The sequence below is a fragment of the Carassius gibelio genome, chromosome A2 (assembly GCF_023724105.1).
Source record: "Carassius gibelio isolate Cgi1373 ecotype wild population from Czech Republic chromosome A2, carGib1.2-hapl.c, whole genome shotgun sequence".
NCBI lineage: Eukaryota > Metazoa > Chordata > Actinopteri > Cypriniformes > Cyprinidae > Carassius > Carassius gibelio.
Window position 1 is genome coordinate 19,258,792 of NC_068372.1, and position 15,615 is coordinate 19,274,406.

At 35.9% G+C, this 15,615-nt stretch overlaps 1 protein-coding gene across 2 annotated transcripts in view; it reads left to right on the plus strand.

Moving 5' to 3' along the window:
• The window catches only part of LOC128030018 (V-type proton ATPase subunit H), a 34,714-nt gene extending 21,485 nt beyond the window's left edge, over nt 1-13,229 (plus strand). For both annotated transcript variants that reach the window (XM_052617481.1, XM_052617489.1), the window contains 3 exons: nt 3,642-3,743; nt 4,999-5,112; nt 12,873-13,229. In XM_052617481.1, coding sequence (XP_052473441.1) covers nt 3,642-3,743; nt 4,999-5,112; nt 12,873-12,939 — 283 coding nt within the window. In that variant the 3' untranslated portion in view covers nt 12,940-13,229. The remainder of the gene's footprint in view (nt 1-3,641; nt 3,744-4,998; nt 5,113-12,872) is intronic.
• The last annotated feature ends 2,386 nt before the right edge of the window (nt 13,230-15,615 follow it).

Below are 15,615 nucleotides of genomic sequence, written 5' to 3' on the forward strand. Positions count from 1 at the left end.
CATGTACTCATATTTTAATTTTATCTTATCTCTTGCTTAAAAAAAGAAAAATGTTAATTAGTTATTGGAGCTAGCCATGAAATATCAAGGTTGGTGCATCAATACTGACTTTTGACAGTGTGAACAGTTTTTTGAATGATGTCATTTAGTTTTTGATGAATATTTGTAGTATAGTGGAAAGCAACTTTGTTAACATTAATTCATTAACAACCCTATTAAAAGCAATACTTAAAAGTTTTTTTAATAAATAACATTTGAAAGATACATGCCAATATTTTGAAATATTATTTTCTTTAATATTATTAACACTTCTAATGAACTTAATTTATTTATTTTTTCTAATAATTGTTGTAATGTATAATTAAGAGCTCATATTAGAGAGCTGATTTGATAGATATGTCATGGCCACGAACTGTATGTTTTAAAGACTTCTGGAGAGAGGAATATATTACTTTAGGGCATGATCTTTGTATTTTATTCCCACTGTTATTAAATAAAAATGTTCCTGGAAAAGTATTGGAAAATGCTCACAGAAATAGAGCGTGAACCCTGATGTGGCTGCTTTAAAACATACATGCTGTGTGAATTGATATCATACACATGTCTGAATAGTCATAATGAGTGTTTTCAGTTCTCCCTGCTTTTAGAATAAAAATATGTTAGTAGGGGTCAAGTGTTCAGAAAGGAACTGAAATCATTTTTGCAGTATTGAGCAAATGGTTAAATGACTGTTTTGAACATTCTGTACTGTTTTTACACAAGTTGTTTTTGCTGTCTGAATCACATCGTGTGGTTGTGTGCGTGTTCCTCTCCTCCTTCTCTGGTGAAGGTCGCACAAGTTGAAACCAAAGCCGAGTACCAGCGGTCAAAACTCTCATTTTCATTGTCTCTCAGTAGTTTAATCATGCATAAGCTTGACCCTTTTGACAGCCCTGTTTAAATCCTAATCTACTCATCTCATTGCTCTCATCACCGCCCTCTCCACAATCAGCACAAGGCTCCATTTCAGCCCTCAGCAATTTGTGTTTTACTTCAGTTCGTCTCTCTTTTTTCCCTCCTTTTTTTGCTCTCAGTGTGCAGGTGATTTGTAGCGCTTGAACGCTCTCTCTTTCTCTCCATTCTGTACGATTGTTATAATTTCACGCTTTCATGCAATTGAGATCTGTCTCATACTTATTGTTTGTGAGCAAAAATAGATTGAAATTATATTTCCCAGAACAACAAGCTTCTTGCTCACAACAAAATACCAAATTTTCTTAAGCAGTATGTTTGTTGAAAATATCTCAACATTCATGAAAAAATAACCCTATAATCTATTAAGATGTGTTATTAAATTGACCAAATGTGACTGTGAAACATTTATAATGTAAAAAAAGATTTATATTTCTTATGTACAGTCGTGGCCAAAGATATTGGAAACCTTGGGATAAATGATCAAAGAAGGCTGTGAAAATTGATCTGCATTGTTAATCATTTTGATCTTTTATTTAAAAAATTCACAAAAATGTATCCTTTCATTGGATAATAAGAATTCAAAATGGGGGTTTTTCTCAAATACTCGTTGGACACAATTATTGGCACCCCTAGAAATTCTTATGAGTAAAATATCTCTGAAGACTATCCCCATTCATATTCACAATTTTAAGCACTCCAGCATGATTATAAACATCATCCAGCTCTCGCTTCCTGTTTCACAGAAATATAAAGAGGAGGGGAAAACAAAGCCCGAATTCCCTTAATCATCCATCACAATGAGAAATACCAAAGAATATATTTCTGATGTGCAGAAAAAGAAAATTGAGCTTCACAAATTGGTGAAGTGGCTTTAAGAAAAGAGCTAGAGCAGTGAAAATTCCCATTTCCATCTTCAGGGCAATATTTATGAATTTCCAAACCAACAGAACATTTTACAAAACTGCCTGGAAGAGGTCGTGTGTCTATATCATCCTAATGTGCTGTGAGAAGGAGAGTTTGAGTAGCTAAAGGGTCTCCAAGGGTCAATAGTTGAGTCTCTGATTCAGAAAACCTTTAAAAAAAATTGTCAAACAGAACCTACATCAACACATGTTGTTTGGGAGGGTTTCAAGAAAAATCCTCCTAGCTCATCCAAAAACAAACTAAAGCATATTCAGTTATCAGACACGACTGGAACTTCAAATGGGACTGGCTTCTATGATCAGATGAAACACAAAAATGAGCTTTTTAGCAGCAAACACTCAAGATGGGTTTGGTGAACACAGAGAAAAAAAGTTCCCCATGTGTACAATGAAATATACGGCTGTATTTTTTGATGTTGTGGGCCTATATTTCTGCTGGGGGTCCTGGACATCTTGTTTAGACACATGGCATCATGGATTCTATTAAATACCAACAGATAAAAAATCAGTAAGTGACTGACTCTGTTAGAAATCTTATAGTGGACCATGTTTGGATCTTCCAACCGTGCAATAACCCAAACACAAACCTCAAAAACAACACAGAAATGGGTCACTGAGCTCAAAACCAAGTTATAGCCATTCCAGTACTCTGACCTGAACCCTATGGAAAATGAAAGGAGAAACACCAACATGGAGCTGGGAATCTAAAGGATCTGGAAGGATTCTGGATGAAGGAATGGTCTCTGATCTCTTGTGAGGTGTTCTCAGGCATTATAGGAGAAAATTTAGACCTGTTAAACTGGCAAATGGAGGTTTCAAAAAGTATTGAATAAAAGGGTGCCATTAATTGTGGCCAATGTGTATTAGAGAAAAACATTTAAATTAAATTAAATTAAATTTATGCATTTAGCAGACGATTTTATCCAAAGCGACTTACAGTGCATTCAGGCTATCAATTTTTACCTGTCATGTGTTCCCGGGGAATCGAATCCCCAACCTTGCGCTTGATGCACAGTGCTCTACCAATTGAGCTAGAGGAACATTTATTTCATAATGATATTTCCCCCCATTTTAAATTCTTATTATCCAATGAAAGTATACATTTTTGTGATTTTTTTTTTAAAATGAAAGACCAAAAGGATTAACCATGTACGTATATGAATTTTCACAGCCGCCTTAGATCATATTTACCAGGGGTGCCAATATTGTTGGCCACGACTGTATATAACTTTTTATTCATTAAAGAAACTTGACAGAAAATATCATGTTTCCACAAATAGTGTAAAGAAGCTGTTTTCAGGTTTGTTAATAAAAAGAAATATTGCTTGAGCACCAAATCAGCATATAAGAATGATTACGGTTACTGAATTACTGTATTTTTGATCACATAAATGCAGCCTAAGCAAGCTTATAAGAGTTCTTTCAAAAACATTTACAAATCTTACTGAGCCCAAACATTTTTGGGGCCCACTGTATATTTTCTGAAAACAAGCGCTCTGTCTTCTCTATTAAATGCATTGTATTTGGTTGATGATTAAATCTTTTTACTGGAAAACAACATAAAAATACTATTCAAGGATTTTTTTTTTTTCTTACTGAACTAACATAACCTTTAATATTTCTCTGGACTGTGGTAGACATCACATCTCCATCTGTACAGGACCCTGGGATATATTTGCTCAGCGTGGGTTTAGTATTGCCCTGGAGGTGTTACTGATTGCTTTTATGGACCTGAAATGATTGTGTGTTTGTGCTTCCTGCCAGGATACTGACCAGGCTGTTGGAAGTGTCTGATGACCCTCAGGTTATTGCCGTTGCAGCTCACGACGTGGGGGAATACGTGAGACATTACCCTCGTGGCAAGAGGTGAGCGAGTGTCCTTCATCCTTCATCCATAAATGACCCTCTTTTCCACATGTTCTGTAGCTCTGTGATTTTAGTGCTGAAAATCGTCCTGGTTAGAGTTAAATACCATCCATGGCAACTGCATGCATGCGACGATATCAGTGTTAATTTACACTTACATCACTTCAAAGAAAGCAGCATGCTTAGTAATCCAGACTGAGCTATTGCAAGAGCTTTCCGTTTATATTTTTGGCACATTGCATTCATGATCGGCCAATCAGTTTTAGACCTAAGAACGTTATATATAGTTTTCCTCTAAAAGTAGAGTGATCCGCCACTCATGTCCAGCTCCGCTGTGAGTGGCTAATTCCTTTCTCTAATCCAGAACATCCTCCCCCTGAGGTTAGCCTCTCAGTACACAGCACAATCTCACTTTCCTCTTCAAAACACCCACATTGTTCAAAGAAACCATGCTGAATCTGTAGGGACTCGTTGGTCTCATCAGCCCTGGTTTGAACCCTGTGATCGGACCACTCTAGAACAAATTAGCTTCTGCAGATGAGCAGTTGTCCTTAAGAACTGCACTCATTTGCAATAAGTGCTAAGATATTACTTTTGTGATCTCCAAGCAGTGAACTGTCTATTTGTCCATCCATCCATCCTGTCATTCTGTTGTCTATCTATCGTTCTGTCATTCTGTCTATCTGAATCTATAGTACAGATCCCTCACTTGGCCCTCAAGTGGGAACAGAATGGTTTTGTCAATAATATTTCGAACAGAAGGCTACATTTTTCTATCGTGAACATTTCAGATCAAGTTCAAAATTGCTTTAAATGGAAAATTGTAAGTGCCATTTAGCAGAAAGCACTGTGTTAGATAAACTAAAGCATCAGTGAGAGTTTGATTATGGAACTTGATAAAAATGCAGCTCAGTATTTGTTGATGCTTTAATATGCGGCTGTTCTTTTTCAATTTATTTTATTGTAAAAGGATTCATCAATTGAATAGATCAAATCAATTGAATAAAAAAAAAGAAAAATGATTAGATTTTATCAAATATCAAATTTGATAAAATCAATATTTAGTAATTGTTCATTTCAATTTATTTATTTATTTATTTACATACATACAACATTATTAAAAGGGTACATTAGCATCCTAGTATGATAGTGGCAAGTTTTACAAGAATTGAAAGGCATAGAGGCCCTGTGTTATTACGCACCTTGCAGAACATAATAATCTGCGACTGCATCTCTCTGCTTCTCTGTCCTTTAGAGTGATCGAACAGCTGGGTGGTAAACAACTTGTGATGAACCACATGCATCATGAAGACCAGCTTGTCCGCTATAATGCCCTGCTGGCTGTTCAGAAGCTCATGGTGCATAACTGGTACGTTTAACATCATATTCATTAATGAATCCAAAATTTATGCTCAGCATTCATTTATTACTATTTATTATATGTTATTATTATATGTTACTGTTATTAATTTATTTACAGGATATCTACACAAATAACCTCATATCTCTTTAACCTAACATCTCAACTTCTTCACAGAAATTCTGGTTGTTGTTTTTATTCCACAAGCAAAACAGCCCCAGTGTTTGTGCCCTCAGTAGGGTCCTGGAATTGAGCTTTCTCCTAATCTCTCTTTGCCACGAAGTAGTAATTTTCTCACTTCAGCATTGCATAATATAATGAATTATTCAGCGGACCATTGTGTCTTTTCAGCCTTAGCTGATCTTTGATTAAAACCCAGGGCACAAAATAAGTGGAAAAAAAGCATGATTATCTTCTCCATGCATGTTCGATGTGTTTGTCAGAGCGACAAACTGTTGAATCGAGGCCAGCGAGGCACTGGCTCAGGTTCAGATAGAACAAACACATCCCAAACTGTTGGCTTATTATTGTGTCTGCATTCATTCTTAGACGCTTAAGATTACTATTTCCACAGGGATGATAAACCTCAAAGGCCCCAGAACACAGCATGCGTGTTTAAAGCACAATAGACACGTCCTGGCATATATTCAGTGGTGCCATGAAGAGCAAATGTTGGGTGTCAGCGTTCCATTACAGTGGCTTTAAATTGAGATTGAGCAGAATACAAGTTGCTTTAAATGCTGCTTGAGTGGTATAGATTACTCCTGCATTGGGAGAAGGCAGTAACATACGCCATAAAGTATCTCCGAATAATTCATCTTTATCATCGGCCACAAATTTACAGAGGCCGATGCTCAGGGAAGAATTTATATGCTAGTATTTATACTGTGAACCCAGACAGAAGGTTTGTATATGATAATATATATATATATATATATATGATCATCTGAACAGGTCTTTCATTTCCTTGCTTAGAAACAGTTCTGTCTACTAATTTTGACTCAGTGTATCATAGCAACTATTAGCCATTAGCTAAATGGCTCACATGTAATTTTCAGGATTAATTGTTCATAAATTTGAAGCAGTTTGACGCAAACTTAGCTTGTCACCACCAAAAAGAAAGCAAAAAAAAAAAAAAGCAAGCAGAACAATAAGTTTTGTTTGTTCTCAGTAATAATATAATTGTTGCTTCTGGGTTCAGGTCCCTCAGATACGGACCCAGAGTTAAAAGGGGACTATAAAAAAAATGCCAGTTGCGCTGAAGAGACAGAGAGTGAATGTGTTATATGAAGATCTGAAAGGAGGCCAACACTTATTTGTATTCTTAATTGGAGGAGGAAATTACAGGGTGTGTAATAGCTGGATGATTGAGTTAAGATTTGGTGAATGTGGTTTTGAAGGTGCTCTCAAGAAGAGCCATACAAGAATGGCCTTTCTCTCCCTCTTCTCTAACAGCATCTTTACAATCCAGGTGCATCCATGAATGACATTTCCTCTCGCTGTACTCTTCTTTTTATAGGAATATCTTCAGTTATCATGGTTTTGAGATGATGTTCTCATAGAGGAACATCTTGTTTTTTTTCAATGGCAATTTTTGCATAACACATTGTCTTCATGCTTTTTTGTATGAAGATACTGAAAGGGTATTTTTCTTTGTAGGTTTTTTTTTATTTTTTACTCAGAATTGGATACAGGAAAAAAAAAGCATATGTGCATAGTAGTTTATTTTCCCCTTGAGAGATGTGGTGCTGCTACCACACTATGGCTGTCACTTTTTCCTATTTTCACTCCATTGAGACTGTTTGGTGTCATGGCAACAGCCGGAGGACAAGATGTTTAAGTTGGCACAGTTCTAGATGGTCGACTTTGCGCTGTTAGCTTATTGTATCTGTACCATCTGGGTGAACCCCTGGAGGTGTGCCGCTGTGCTTGTGCAGAAATTCAGCCAGCGTCTCCACAGTCTGGAGATGTTGGATGACACACAGTGTTTAATCAATTTTTTTTTTTTAAATGTTTGTTTTGCACAAGCCTTTATGCACTTAAGGACTTCATCCACGGTCTGTCTGATGCAGCTTAGCGTGAAATCTCTCAGGTGTGCTTCGCTGTTATGAAACATCATTTTATTCGAATGAAGTCCTGGTCAGAATAACTAAAAAATTATTAAGCAAGAGTTCACTGCAAAACAAGGTCAAAGATAATTACACCTTTGCTGTGTCATATGCTTCATATCTTTATTATAGAATAATTCACACAGTGAATGTGGAAAATTTTGAAGAAAGATTGCTTAAACATCCAAATGTAAGACATTATATTATTTTATAACAGACACACCGATAGATAGAATCCTGTTAAAATGCCTGTTATCTCTTTGAATATATTGAATATATTTTAAAATCAAATTAAATTTCTCTAATGACAATATTTCCAGCAGCCATTACTTCAGTCTTCAGTGTCCCGTGATCCTTCTGAAATCAGTCTAATACGCTGATTTGGTGCACAAGAAACATTCATTGCTATTTCAATTATTTTAGTTATAAGTGTGCTGCTTAATAGTTTTGTGGGCACCATGATAGTGTTTTCCAGGATTTTATGATGAACAGAAAACATATATTTGAAATCTTTAGTAACATTATACATGTCTTTACTGTCACTTTTGACAGTAATAAAACTTGAATAAAAAGGCAACAACACTTTATTATTTTAATTCAATATACTATACATATTGTTAATCCAGCTGGACTCAGGCACCTTGTCAAAAACTTGAACAGTCAGTATACAAACAGGTTCAAAATGTGCATGACAGAAACATTTAAAATGTAAAACCTCTCACTCATTTAGTGTAACTTTAAAATCATGATCTGCAAACTTAAAAGGTACTAAATTTGAAAATTTGTTGTAATAACTAAGATGGCACATTTACATAAATATTAATATTGTGCACTGGCCCTTTAATTCCAAACTGAATAAAGTTTCTATGTATCTATGCTTAGATATTTATTGGAGAATTATTTCTAAAGAATTTTCCTTCATTTTCATCATGGGACAGGGGTTCATTACCATTTCTTGAACTCAGGAACTCAGAATTAGATAATTCTAGAAGCAGTCCACTCCACAGAGTAATAGAACATTCATTTGAAGCCTCTGGAGGTCCTTGCACACTGAGACCGAAATTTTCATATGTATTTTTTTCGTGTTCTTCAACCTAGAAATAATTTAGTCAAAGAAGTCCAATGCATATTCATTATTCCTTTGCGAATAAATTTGCGAAAAAATACAAAATGGAGTCTTAAAGCAGTGAGGATGGTTTTGTTGTCCCCTCTCTTCTTAAAAAGAGAAAAAGAATGAGGAAATATTGGATCCATGCAATCCTGAGATTGTGTAGAGCAGAAGGAGAATTCCACTGCAGGATTATCCCGAGTGATTCAAAGTTAACTTCAGTGCTTTTTTATTTTTTAAATGCGTGGTTGTTGTCGATGCCTGGTAGCCACAGCAGAGTCGTCTTTTTCTTTTCAGCTGTTAAAATCAGCCACAGCTCTTCAAACACAAGGTTGCCATGGATCATTGTCGTATTTACCAGGTTGCGTGAATAAGGCCACAGACATAGTCAAACATCTCATAAGCCATACTTAGAGGATAAATCTGTCGTCTCTTGCATTGTATGCGGGATAAATGAGGACGAAAACTCTCCTTTGTCAGGTTTGCTAACTTTTCTTGCTTTTAGTTATAAGACCTTGACATTGAAAAAATGAAGGAATCAGTTCAAGGTGTCAGTGAAGAAGTTAAGAGTCTTAAATTATCACGCTGACACCGTGACCCTCACATACATCTTGTGGTTTCGGTCGATTGCAAGTTTGGCAGAAAATTGACTGCAAAGTGCAGGTGGTTGAGCCCAGTGGAGACTTTGCTTCAGTCTGACTGTTGTCTTTGTCCTGTTTGTTCTGGAGGACTGGGGTTGTGTTCGATGCCATTCAGTCTAAAATTCTGAGAGTACACTGAAAATGGCAGTAGTCTATTTTAAACCTGGGAAATGTACTAAATTATACCTCAGGTATGACTCGTAGTGCTTTTTAGTAGGAAATGATTAATTATGATTCATTTTTAAGGTACTGTGTCTCTCTGCATACCCATTGTAGACTGCACTTACATTTTTACATTTTTTTGTTATTCATAAGAAGCCTATAAAGCCCTTTAAATGAAGACCTTTATGAAAGTTTTCATAAGGCAATTTAATATATGAATGTCATTTACTGCTGATCTTTATATTAGCATGAAGCTTTACTTCAATTAGCACAAAGCAGGGCAACTAATCTGACATTAATATTCAATGTACCATGTTCCACAGAGAGACCTTATAGTACAATGTAAACTGTTAGCTCAGCTTCTGTCTAAAGCAAAGCTCTATCATTTTATGTATATATGGTTCCTGAATTCAGATTTCAGGTTATATTCACAAAAACATTTACCAGCCCAACCCCTGACATAAAATATTTTTGAAATACCCCCTGAGATTTTAAGTTAAAAACATTAATGTGTTTATGAATATTAACATGCCTTTAAATTCTTCCTTTTCAAACATGAAACCCTCTAGCTTTTATTTTGGTGGAAAACGAATCTGTGTTTAGCTGACAACAGGTTTGTTAATATATTCTTATTACACATCTGATAAAATGCTGAAAACTCGTATCCACAATTTTTTTTTTTAATTAGGCAAATGTGAAAATAAAGTGATACATGGGGCCTTCCCAAATGTATTATAAGCGACCTGCAGCTCGTGTGGAGCAGCATTTACTGGGAACCAAAAGCTGAAAACATGAGCTGCTTGTGTGTAAATGAACATATAGTGCATCAGACTACATCCCAGCCTTTTGAGATTTCAGTTACATTTTAATTCATTTTTATATATATATATATATATATAAATATATTAGGGCCGGGACTCGATTAAAAAAATTAATCTAATTAATTAGAGGCTTTGTAATTAATTAATCTAAATTAATCGCATTTTAATCGCATATAAATATTTGACCTGAGAACAGTGAGAAGTATTTTTTTTCACATGGATTTATAGTATACCATTGAATAATGACTGAATACATAAGCTTAAGCAACAAAATATTGTTTATTTTTATTCAACCAAGTCTAGCCAGACCAGTGCATTTTTGCCATGAAGTGTATCAATAGCATATTTAGAAACAATTTAGAAATATTACATTTCAGAAATTCAGGAAGCTTATGTGCTGGAACCTTCTGTAAGGTGTTTTTTAAGTAAAACACAATACTGTCAATTACATTCAGAACATTGGAAACACTGACTATTAGAAAACATCTCTCTGTTGCTTAAGAGGCCATAACATAATAATTCCAACTCTCAATAACCTTGGTCAAAACAATAAAGAGTTCAACATAAACTGTTGCACCAACAAAATAATACATAGTTCAACATAAAGTGTAAAGTCCACGCTAGCTGCTATATGTTTTGCGTTGAGGTGATACCTGAGGCTCAATGTGCTGCTGCGGTGATATGCGAACGCTAGTTGGTGCTTCAGTATAATCAGTCCGCTGAAAAGCATCCAGTGAGAAACGTTCCGCGGTGCAAAAATAAGTTATTATGTGGGATGTGGGATTTTTTTTTTCTGTAATTAATTAATCTTAGTTAACGCGTTATTTTTTGTGTAATTAATTAATCTCAATTAACGCGTTAAAGTCCCGGCCCTAATATATATATATATATATATATATATATATATATATATATATATATATATATATATATATATATATATATATATATATATATATATATATATATATATTATGGCTTAATTATTAATTAGGTTTTCATCAACTCACATACCCCCTGCAGTTCCGCTTGGGTAACCCTGCTCTGCAGTTACTTAAATCTCCATAACAAACCCTTAATGCCATGCATATCTTGTCTTGTGAGCCAGCTGTGAACATATTAGCTCAAGTAATATATAAATTGGCAGTCAAGCTGTTATTAATCCTCATATTTTATGGTGTTTTATCTCTTTTCCTTGATCCCCAATGAATCAGCTGTCTTTGATTCTCGCCTTCCATCTTGCTGATCATGTACAACCACGCGCAGCTTATCTGCTGTTTCCATGCAAATATCGGCTGATGTACTGAAGTCAAACCCAGTAGACGTTTGACAAGCCGCCAGAAATGACAATTAATGAATGACAGGTGTTACTAATGTAGTCAGTTTGGCCACAGAGGAAGAGAAGACCTGAACTCAAATAGTTGTCTCTGAACTTGGATGACTTCAGAGCGTATACTCCACCACCGCAGTTTTTACGCCTCGGGTTGCAATCCTTGGGTAGGTTGTGAGACTTAAGAAATGGGTTGCCGGAATGATTTTAGGAAAATGTATGCATTTATCGAAGTTCAAGACTCAGGGAAGAAGAAAACGGCAAATTTTACTTTAATAGCAAAAAGAACACCAAAATGAAAGCAAGCGTCAGTCAGCTCACGGCAGACACCAGTGCGTCCCTGTTTCTCTGTGTTTGCCCTCTGGAGAGCATAAAAGGTTTCTAATAAAACGTGTTCTTACAGCGTAGAACATTGTAGCCAGGCACAGAGTTCTTGTTCAGTCCTGAATTCTACAAGCTTTTTGTGCAGTTTACAGAGATTCATTGATTATAATAGATTTTTCTGAAATCGTGATTAACTGCAATGAGGGACAGCTCAATGATTATTAAGGGAGCGCTCTTGCGGACTGTCTTGTGTAATCCATTCAGAATTTGAATAAAAGTTTTGTTTTTAATGCTGTTCAGGAAACCAACATGGAACATGCTGCAAAGTTTCAGGGGTGACATCTGAATATAATTGGGGGATTCCTTCTCCAAATCACAATGATTGACAGTGATAATCATAAGAATGGACTGGACAAAATAGGATGTAAAAACAGATGTCCATGAACAGAGAGCATCCTTCCGGAGCTTATTTTATATATATATAAAATAGGTGACGCGTCGATTAAAAAAAAGAAAAAAAAAAGATTGTTTTTAAAAAAAAATTTGAAAACCACTGTTCTACTAGATTAATTTCTTGACAGTTCACAGCTTGTACATGTTAGATTTTCAGAGATGTAGTAATTGCTTTATTGGATCCTGTTTATTCTGACATGAATGATGCTTGATACGAGTCATATGTTGTGTATCGCTTCTCAATTGTTTGCTCCTTCATAAGCTGTGCAATCTTATCTGAAGCACCTGAGGCCTGAAGTAAAGCACGCCACTTTAAAAAGGTCAGAGTTAAGGAGAAATTGTAACAAGGTTCGACATAAAGACAGCAAACGCTGACAGCTTTGGCTGGACGTCAAGATGGTGGACACTTTGAATGGATTTAAATGACAGATAGCATTTCCCAACAGCTGAGAAACCACAGGTGCCATTCAGAATTAACTCTCTCTGGTAAAATGGCATTTTCAATAATCAAAGAGGAAGGAATCGAATCTCATGAAGATTATTCTGGAAGGCAGGTTGAACTGAATGTAGTTAGATTGGAGAAACAGCTGTGTGGGAGCTGTTGGAAAATGCTGCGATCAAACTTGCGTGTCTTTTGTAATCATCTCTTTCCGCACACATCTTTTTTTTTTTTCTCACTGAGCTTAAAGTGGCGGCTCAAAAACCTGTTTTTTTACTTCCATAAAGGCTTAAGGAATATCTGTAAATGCAAAGAGGTGCATAGATGCTCAAAAAGATAAACCTGCATAATCATTCTATGGTCTTTATTTTTTATTTTTTCAGGGAGTACCTGGGGAAGCAGCTGCAGTCCACCGAGCAGTCGACTCCAGCCGTGGCTGCACGAAGCTGAACTGCTCCTGTACTTGTGTGTGTGATCTCGTGTTCTTGGTGTGAATGTAAATCTGTGCTCTATAGAATTAACTTGTTAAACAAAAGCAGAGTTGATGTATTGAACCCTAAATGTATGATTTCCTGCTTCTTTATTGTGCTCTATGTCGTTGTGTAAAGTTGTGTGTCCTTTTAATTAAATCACATAAAGTGATCGGAACAGTTCACAGAATAATATTAAATGTTATTTATGTCTTCAGTGTAAAAAAAAAAAATTGAGTATGAATTCCAATAAAGCTCTACCATGACAAATTTCTGTTTTTCATTCAAATATTTTTGAGACATCAGTTTTTGTGGTCGAGTTGTAAGGTGTCGTGTGTGTGTGTGTGTGTGTGTGTGTGTGAGTGTGTGTGTGTGTGTGTGTGTGCTTGTGTGTGTGTGTGTTTGGTACTCTTGCTTTGTGAGATATCAGGACACAACTCTGTATAATGACATGGGTATGACACAGGTATTACAAGGAGAGGGTGACTTACGAGGACATAACCCATGTCCACATTTTTCCAAATGCGTGTTTGTGTGTGTATGACCCTGGACAAGTGTCATTTTTTCAAAATTTAGATCTATATATTACTGCTTTCCATTGATGTATGGATTATTATGATTGGACAATATTTGAGATACATCTATTTGATAATCTGGAATCTGAGGGTGCAAAAAATCAATAATTTAGTTTCAATAAAATGCTTTTTTCAATAAAATCCTTTTTTGGCTATTGGTAAAAATATACCCCAGCGACTTAAGACTGGTTTTGTGGTCCAGGGTCACATTTGTGTGTGTGTATATATATATATAGAGAGAGAGAGAGAGAGAGAGAGAGAGAGAGAATAGATAGATTAATTGACAGGCAGAGACGGTCATATTATGTCTGATTATTTCAAATTTGTTTTCCCAGAATAGATGTTAGTATAGATAGTATAGATAAAAAAAACGATCTGAAGTTATTTGCACTTCATCCCAGGAGCTTATAGAACACACAGAGATTTTCTGTCTTGCTCAAATATCAGATTCATATGATAATCCTTCAATATCAGAAGCCCCTGGACCATATCATGTCTTTCAGTGTAATAAGCAATACAACCACCTTCAAGACATCATTTTAGTTTCTGTTTCACAATGTTTTGCTTGTGTAAGGGCTCAAAAACTGCTACTAAACAGCCATATTTTTCTATCATAGACATTGCTTTAAGGGAATATGTTATTAACCTTTAGGTGAACTTTGTCTTTTGACATGATGAGTGTGTCTTCATAATCAAGAAACTGAAGTGTCTTAAAACAACACTATGAACCTCCGATCTTGAAATTAGATTTCATATTTTTCCGTTAAAGGGCTTATAGTTTTTCATATTTCCCACCTTCTTTCTGGTGACGTATGCCAGACTTCTTTAGTTGATCTACCTCCATTTTTGAGTACTATACCCACAATCAAGATCCAGACAACACCCATTGCACAGACCCAAGTCTCCACCCTTTTCGGATTGCCATTACACTTTTTTTTTTTTTTTTGTGAAAACTAAATAACTTGCATTGTATGGACAAAAGCAGCTGATACATTCTTCAAAATGTCTCTTTTTGTGTTCTACAGAAGAAAGTAATACAGGTTTGGAACATGCATCTCCTATACGACAGCATTCTAAAAACGTTGCTATAGTTAAATTAAAAAAGTTAAACCTTAAAAACTATACTACATTCCACTGCCCTGCTTCTAAAAAATAAAAATGTGTTTGTGCGAATGGCCCAAAACATTGCAGAAATGTATATTCTCTCATGTTCTTGAATATTTCCAATCAGACACATGTATTTCATTTCATGTCACAACGGCCCTTTTCACACCTTTTATGATAAGGTGTCAGCATATCTTGTGCAATCCCATTTTTTAAATAACCTCCCAGAACCTTTTCCATACACGACCGGGCAGAGCATCAGACGAGAGCAGATGCATCCACTGGGTAATATGTGTTCAGTCGCCCTCTCTTCTCTCTCTAAATGGAAAACAAACTGTAGCAGTAGCACGATCACTTAGCAAATATCCAGATAGACATAACCTTCAAAGCCTATTACCACCACACCATCAGATCCACAGCACATATTATCAACTCATTCGGGATGTGTCAAGGGTCATTTGAATTCTAATAGGGTCATCTTAGGCTGCACAAGGCTCTGTGAAACAAGGTTGTCATAGTGGCATTATCAGATGCCTGATTAAACATTATTGGGAAACTTTTTTTCTTCTATCATATTCAGATGCCGCTTTTGTGTCAAGAACGAATTGACTCACATCTATGATCCCACATCTCATGGCGTGCCAGTGCTTGTATGACACTTCCCACACTGAGTGGCTGCTTTAAGTATTATATGACTCAGACATCCTTTTTGCTATAATCAATTATGATTTTTTTTTGTAAGTGCTCTTGGAGGCATGTCGCTTTGAGAACTCTTCACCAATGGCTTTTGTGAAGTCTTTTTCACGCTGCATGTAGCTTTTCCAAGGGCTGTTTTCATAAACAGCCTCTTTTAGTGACATTAAATGCACTGATTGAATTTTCTAGCAAGGACAAAACTTTCAATTGACTCAGACTTGGTATGCTTACAGTTGCATGTTGCAGTCGAACGTTTGCAATGTTTGTTACCGAGCTGCTCC